Source organism: Sinocyclocheilus anshuiensis, unplaced genomic scaffold, assembly GCF_001515605.1.
Source record: "Sinocyclocheilus anshuiensis isolate Anshui unplaced genomic scaffold, SAMN03320099.WGS_v1.1 scaffold1832, whole genome shotgun sequence".
NCBI lineage: Eukaryota > Metazoa > Chordata > Actinopteri > Cypriniformes > Cyprinidae > Sinocyclocheilus > Sinocyclocheilus anshuiensis.
Window position 1 is genome coordinate 440327 of NW_015555884.1, and position 8298 is coordinate 448624.

At 37.1% G+C, this 8298-nt stretch overlaps 1 protein-coding gene across 1 annotated transcript in view; it reads right to left on the reverse strand.

The window, feature by feature from the left end:
- LOC107675872 (stromal interaction molecule 1-like) overlaps positions 1-8298 on the reverse strand; it is a 61525-nt gene that overhangs the window by 38176 nt on the left and 15051 nt on the right. Inside the window, exon 3 of the mRNA XM_016470370.1 lies at positions 1761-1891. Within this exon, the coding sequence (XP_016325856.1) occupies positions 1761-1891 (131 nt within the window). The remainder of the gene's footprint in view (positions 1-1760; positions 1892-8298) is intronic.

Below are 8298 nucleotides of genomic sequence, written 5' to 3' on the forward strand. Positions count from 1 at the left end.
TTTTATATTGTTCTTATTAGTAGAATTCGTATCATTATTATCTTAAATTTTTTTACAGAAACACTGAATGACCAAAAAAGCACCACCACCAGTCCGAAGTTCAGTTAAAATGACTAATATGCATTCATACATGGTTATCAAGTTTAAATTCTAATTACTAAAGTTCTATCTAGGAATATAACGATTAACCGCGAGCTGGTTGAAAATCGATTCAAATATGTGACGATTCAAATCGGTTGAGATGCTAAACAAATCGCGATTCAGTTAGGGTAGGAGTTTATATGAATGTATGTCTGAGGTCTTTCGATGGTATTTTTCATTTTCCTCTTGCCTCTGTATAATGCATATCAGGGCTCCAGACTCATTCTTCCCACTGGGCGCTCTTTTGCAACTAACTTTCTCAGCTGGTCGCACGAGCACATGATTTGGTTGCAATATTTTTTTTTTGCGCTACAACATGGGATTATTCAATTTAGCTGATGAACTTTTATCATAGATTATAGTTATATGGAAACGAAAGTTGTTAACATTCAACCCATTCTTTATCATCAGTAGTATTATTTGTGATTTGAACTTTGTGAATGGGAGTTTCTCTTTTGCTGTGTTAAGAGCGGGCTTCGGATGCTTTCACTTTCGAATTCGCAATCTTGTTGTCACTGTTTTGCTTACATACATCTACACACCTTTAATTTTTTAAGACTAAAACAAAAGATGGATTCATTGTTATTCTTAATCAAAAAGCACAACAACAATAAATCAGTAAGATACAATGACAAACTAGCTTACAAAACGTTTATTAACAAAAACGAATAAGAATAGGCATGGCACACACCACATGCTGTATTATATACACCGACTAATAAATTACAGAACGTTTAGCAAACACTGAATGAATGAATGAATGAATGAATGAATGAATGAGAGCCTCCATAGCTTAAGGTAAACAGCAAAGATAAGTTTTTCAAAAATGTAAACAAAAAGAAAAGTAAAACTAACGGTGACAGTGCTTGCATGTTTTTTCCCCCACAAGAATACCAGCATGTTCACCTTCTCTGGTTTAAGAAGCGGTCTTTTAGTTGACTCGCTTACTGTACCATTTTACAAACAAACATATACACACATATATATTTATATATATATATATACTATATTTATCAGTCTGGCGAGTAAACTAAAAAATTCACTAGCCAATGGCGATTCAATTGCCAAGGTGTTCGTAGAGGGCTGAGTAGTATATTATAAAATATTATAAGAGTAAAACGCAACACATAGTTCATTCATTAATAAAATAAAGTACAGTCTTGCACCTTTTTTCATATGTTTTACATGTAGAATTTTTATTTTATTTCATACAGATAGTTTATATATCTTTTTATGCTTCAAATCAAAGTTTGTAATTTTTTGAATAATTTTGGAGGTAGCTGTATTGGTTCATGAATTTTTGGAGAAAATAAATTTGAAAAATACTTTCAAAACCATGGCAGTCACTGTTGTACCCCATAGTGTACATGAACAGACAGCTTGTAAAATTAAAAAAATAAAATAACCCTAATATTACAAGCTGCAACAAGCATCAGGGTACCTACTAGCCTGCTGCAGATTATTCATTCACCATCATGCTGACTTGAACGTTAATGCTATGAGAAAAATTAATCAGCTGCTTAATCAACCACCCAAAGTGTGAGGTTAGAAGAGAACAAAGGTCAATCAACTGCCTAATTAAACAAAAGTTAGCCACGTAGAGGCAGTAATTTACTGACCCCATCGGTTTCCGAAACGTCCACATTGCCATTGGCATCGTCGTCCATTTGCTTGTGAATGCTGCGGATGGCCTCAAAACTGAGGATGGCGATCTCATCCTGACAGAGCAGCTCGTCAATGCGGCAAAACTCTGAAGAAAAGAGACAGACACAGTTAGTGAGATACTTAAACAAGCCAGGCTGCAAACAAGTCGAATTCCTGGATTACCTCTCATTTAATGTGTTTATAATGCATGTTCTGGATCTTTGTAATCTTTAAACAAAACATAACAATTTGCCTTTCCACTGAAACGACTTTCCTTTCCCTATGAGGCTATTGGATAATGTTAAAGGTGCAGTAGGAGATCTTGAAAAATGCTAACTTTAGCCTGATAGCACTGAAATCGAACGTCCCACCCTCCCTGCAATCGCCGTCCAAAGCCACGCCCCCGAACACATATACGCTCACAGACCAGAATACCAGAGACAACATTACTACAATAGGCTACATCAGCGGTTACCAATTCCAGCCCATGTTCCGAAATGAAGTAAACTTCAACGGATTTCAAGTCAAGTCAAGTCAAGTCTGCTTTATTGTCAATTCTTCCACATGTACAGCACATACACACAGAGAATTGAAATTGCATTACTCTCAGACCCTTGGTGCATACAGATAACACTAACAGTAGAACATAAATACAGATATACAGATTAAATATAAAATACAACTATACAAATATACAAATAAGGTAAAATGTAAAAAAAATATAAAAAAATATATATAAAGCAGCACACGGCACATGGCAGATAGAGTGCAAACCAGTGAAGTAAACAACAGTGCAGATATAATGATTTGTAGTGCAAAAAGAGCTTATTTAGACTGATTAAAGTGACAGTGTGTGTGTGTATTTGGGAGGGGGGAGTGGGAGAGTCCGTCAGAGGGTCAGAGATGTTGAAAATGTCTGTGAAGACATCAGTGAGTTCCACTGCACAGTCTCTCAGTACACGCCCAGGAATGTTGTCAGGACCCGGAGCTTTGCGTGCATTGATCCTGCTGAGGGATCTCCTCACGCTGTCCGGGGACAGCGTCATCACCTGGTCGCCGGGAGGAGGTGGAGTCTTCTGTGCAGTGGTGCTGTTTTGTGCCTCAAAGCGAGCGAAGAAGACGTTCAGCTCGTTCAGCAGGGAGATGGTGCTGTCACAGGTGCGTGGTGGGGGCTTGTAGTCCGTAATGGTCTGTATCCCCTGCCACAGGCTCTGACTGTCTCTGCTGTTGCTGAAATGATGGGCTATCCTCCTGGAGTACTGTCTTTTAGCCTCTCTGATGCCGCAGGATAGGTTGGCCCTAGCTGTCTTCAGGCCCACCTCATCTCCAGCTCTGAAGGCAGCGTTCCGCGTCTTCAGGAGTCCGTAGACCTCCCCTGTTAGCCACAGCTTCTGGTTGGCCCTGGACAGTGATGGTCTTTGTGACTGTTACATCATCAATACACTTGGTGATGTAGGCAGTGACAGTCTCTGAGTACTCCTGGAGGTCTGTGGTGTTATTGTATGTTGCAGCCTGCTTAAACATATTCCAGTCAGTGGTGTTAAAACAGTCTTGAAGAGCCTCTGACGACCCTTCCGGCCACACTTGTATCTGTTTGTGAACTGGTTTGGTGACTTTAACGAGTGGTCTGTATGCAGGCATTAGCATGACAGTGATGTGGTCTGAGGTGATTTCTCACCGCTTCAGGGAGTAGGGAGCAATGAACACTGTGTAGGGATCATATCGATCGGAACACAGTTCATGCACATAGCTCACTTCTAATGAGCTGGTTATCTGAATCGGGTGTGCTAACTAGCGAGACCTGCAAAATATGCAGAGCGGGGCGTGAGGACTGGCATTGGGAACCGCTGGGCTGCCTACATCATGTGTCATTCACCAGTGATAAAACTTTAAAAGTACTACAATACCAGGAAGGAAGACTGGGTTGTTGATGTTTGTCTGCCATTCTCGCTCTATCTGCACAGTGTGCGTGAACGCGCTGATGATGTATCCTGTCTGCGCGAACTGGGTGTGCAGAGGTATGCTAATACATACTGTACGTTGACAGGCAGGTAGGAAAGCCAATTAAAATGCCCGGACCGAGCGCTTTCATTGGACGAACATTTCTTGGTCCTACGCCTTCCACAGAATATATAAATACAGATAAATACATTTAGACCACTTAACTTAATGATTGCTATCGGGATGTGAAGAGACTTTCAACCAGCATAACAAAATGTTTTTCTGAAGACAATCACCTATTGCACCTTTAACCACTACCTATAGTCAATGTTTTAGTGGACAACTGATATAGATTTTTTTTATGATTTATATTAAAAATGTATATTTATTTTACATAATATTTAGAAAATATTTGAAAATTAACCAGATTTTTTTTATTTTTTTTTATAATAATAGACCTGCAAATGCTGTAATACATCTTTCATACATAATTTACTTTCTTCCAACAGCTATGTCAAATAATATATTGAATCGGTATGAACAACAAAAAAAAAAAATCGTTTTTAGTGTTGTCAAAACAGAAGTCAAGCTTCTGAAATTTATTGGCCAAACATAAATTCTTATTAAAACGAAAGAAAAAAAAAAAAGCCAAATATGGGTTGATACATATGAGCCTTGGCGATTTATTGGTCAACCATTAATTGTTTTGGCAAAGTATTGTTAGGTCTAGGTCCATTCTGTTATCAAACATCTACTTTTTACAATTCTCAATTGATAAAATAAAGCCTCAACATATAATTTTTCTAGGTTATTATCCTGTTTCACACATTAATACATCAAATTATGGAAATTAAAGTTATAGAAGTAGAGTTGCAAAAGGCAAATCTCGATAACTAAGTTCTAAGTACACATTTAGCGGATGCTTTTATCGCTTAAGTTACGTTCCATGTCACAATGGTGAAAGGTCTTTCTGAGTTTCAAACCTGCAACCTTTTTGTTACTAGCCAAGATCTTTAACCATTACGCCATCCTACAGTACTAGAAGCTTTACTGGTTTTTAATTGTGAACTAGCGCATTCAACAGGACAACATCAAACAATAAAAGAGCGCCTTTTTGGAAATAAAGGCGAGATAAAAACCAAATATGGCTTGTTGCCTTAGCAATAGTTCATTTAACTGTCGGGGGCCACAAAGCACTTTAATGAGAACATTGCATGCTAATGAAGACGGTCTGCGTTTAAAATTATAGCACCGGATCCAATTTCAGAATTCAGAGGTGCTTCTAAACAGTCCCACTCCAAATCCCACTGTGTCCATGGAGGTTTCCAACTCCAACTATGAGGGGGGATAAAAATAGACTGGCTGTGGTATTAACTAAAACTAGCAAACAACTATTTTAAGGCCGCAAATCTGTACAGCTGTTGTGTTACCACACTGAAGGTTCTGAGGGCCAGGAAGGCTCTGGTTTGTGCTGAGAGAATCTGCAGTAGTTTGTGTGAACGTTCACAAGTGGGAACTTTATCAGATCAGAGCGTGTGGTACTAGAGAGACTGTGATGTATCCGGTTGTTTGTGTATATCAGTGTTATAACACAAAGGAACATTAAGCTGCAAAAATAAACCTTGGCATCTGCCTTTTCATAACACAAGACATGCATTTAGAAACCTAAGAGGAGATGTCTCTTAAAGTTTTCCAAGAACAGCGACAGAAGTCCATCTAAGCCTATCAAAGTCACCCTGAAGGCTTGGTAGATGATTGGGAACCAAGTTAGGGGTGCTGCTAAATGGACATGAAGAGAAGCATATCTGGTTTCTGAAATGTATCACTTACCAAGAAGAATGAACTACAACCTTTATATTGGATGTACCGTCTTAAATACCAGGCTGTACTCAAAACAAATGGAGCAAACCAGAAGAAATTGAACTGCTTGTCTCAGACGATGTAATCACAAGTGATCAGTAAAGATAGATTGCTTTAAAGTCACTTTTGAGTATTTTAATGAATAAAAGTTAAAAAATTAATTTACAAAAACAAAAATCATATTATATTTATATATCATTTTAATTCGAGCACAAATTAGATGTTTCAACCAGATTGGATCAATAAAATATATTTTTTTAATTACACTGCATTTTAATTGTAACTTTTAGGTCCAAACATGCATTACTCCAAATGGGAATGCAAAAAAAAAAAAAAAAGCTTGATTGCAATCCGTCAAGATATATCAGAACGGTCAACCACAATCATGGCGAGCAACAGTTTGGAGAAAACTCAGCTAGTTAGTTCAACGGTTGACACGCTTATAGTTAACTACCAAAATAACAGCTAGGAAACTTTATCGACCCCCTGAGAACAGTGAGAAGATTAAGAATAGGATGGCACACTCGCAATGCTTTTGCATACTTGTGTAGAGTATCTTTCTGGCTTTAGGTTACCAGCTGATGTCCCATTTAAAGTGTTATATAACCTGAACAGGCCTAAGATCAAAAGTACTGGTCAAACCCCAGAAAGCTGTCTATGTAAGAAACATGACTCTCTATATCTAATCAGGGTTCAGTGAATACAGTTATGTAATGCAAAAGTCCCCTTACAACAATTATAACAGTCCAGCTAGTCAAGAAGAGTCAAAAATTAACTCATCATATAAATATTTCCTCTCTCTAAAAAAAAAAAAGAAAGAAATGGGACAACAAACCACTAGTTATTTTCTGTCAATCTGCTGTGATATAACAGACAGGACTCAGGAGATGAGGGGCCGGCTGCCTTTTCTGGGAGGCTGTGGACTAGCGCACCAACTGCAGCTCATGGGACACTGTCTTCTCCAACAGGACTGGAAACAAATCCAGACCGACCAGTGGCATGAGCGTTGTTTACTGTGTGAAGCCTGACCATCACCCTCAGGAGACGCTGAGCTCCATCGGTGCGGTTCTCAGACCTGACACGCACAGGAAGTTCCAAAGATCAAGGCCTGCGGAGGCGTGGTGGGGACAGATCCTCTCCACTAAAGCTTGAGAGAGTTTTTGGTCACAGGGAGACAGATGCAGTCAAGAAACATTTAATGAAATGGGATAAGAGCTGCAGTATTAAGACATACAGGTACACTACTGTTCAAACGCTTGGGGTTGGTAAGATTTCTTTAATGTTTTTGAGTCTTTTATGCTCAACAAGGCTGCCTTTTTTGTTAAACAATATAGTAAAAACAGTAATGCTGACTCTAGTCTTCATCCTTTAGAAATCATTCTAATACTGTATGCTGATCTGGTCCTTTAGCAGTGCTATTTTAGTATCATACAGTTATAATGATAGTTTTAAATCAGTATTTTCAATTCGTTTTTATTTGATATTTTCTGTCTCAATTTTAGTTTTAGTTATTTTAGTACATCACCATAAACTAAATGAAAATGAGAAATGTTGTAAAGTAACAAAACATGTTTTATGGTTTATATTATATTATATTATATTAAATTAAATTAAATTAGATTATATTAATAACCCACTAATAACTCAAGAAACATTTATTTATTCTATTATCAATGTTGAAAGCAGTTGTGCTTCTTTTTCGGAAACTGTGATACATTTTCTCAGTCATTTTTTCAGGGACTTTTGATGACTTACATTTATTTGAAATAGAAATTGAAATAGTTTGTAACATTATAAATCTCTTTACTGTCACTTTTAAAAGCACACTTTTCAACAGTTTTCTCCTTCAGATATCATAGAGATGTTGAAATTAACATTAATTCATAAACCATTTTCTTGTCATTTTGTAATGAGTTTATAACAACATTATGGTTAGAGAGGAGGAGGGGGCGAAACGAAAACCCCCAAACTTCCTTGAACGCTTGTGACTGAATTCGATAAAGGCCAAAGTTGCCACACTTCCCATGTGCCTGTTACTCCAAGTGCTGGGAGCCAGAAAAACTCCATTATCTAAGACTAATTTCAGTGCCTTAATACTCATCTCTTTATGCTGTCTATATAAGTGACTTGGCCTGTTATTTTAATGCTGTCAAACACACTTGTGCCTAGGGCTGGACGATATGGCCAAAATTTATATCACGATATATTTCTTAATTTTGGTCGATACGATATAATTCCGATATCGATATGAACACTATTAAAAAAAAGCCTCATAAAAACTGCCAAGAACTCTACTGTCTGTACCTACAAACTTCTGAAAAATGATTTTTCCAAGTCTATGAAACCTCCTCCTATAAAACTACATAATATTTAAGAAAAAAAACCCAGCACAAAAAAATTAATGTTCACCTTATATCAAACTATAGGCTGACATACATTACCAGTCAAAAGTTTTTGAACAGTAAGATTTTTTAATGTTTTTTAAGAATTCTCTTCTGCTCACCAAGCCTGCATTTATTTGATCCAAAATACAGCAAAAACAGTAACATTTTGAAATATTTTTACTATTTAAAATAACTGTTTTCTATTTGAAAATATTCTTAAAATTTAATTTATTTCTGTGATTTCAAAGCTGAATTTTTAGCATCATTACTCCAGTCACAGGATCCTTCAGAAATCATTCTAATATGCTGATTTGCTGCTCAAAAACAT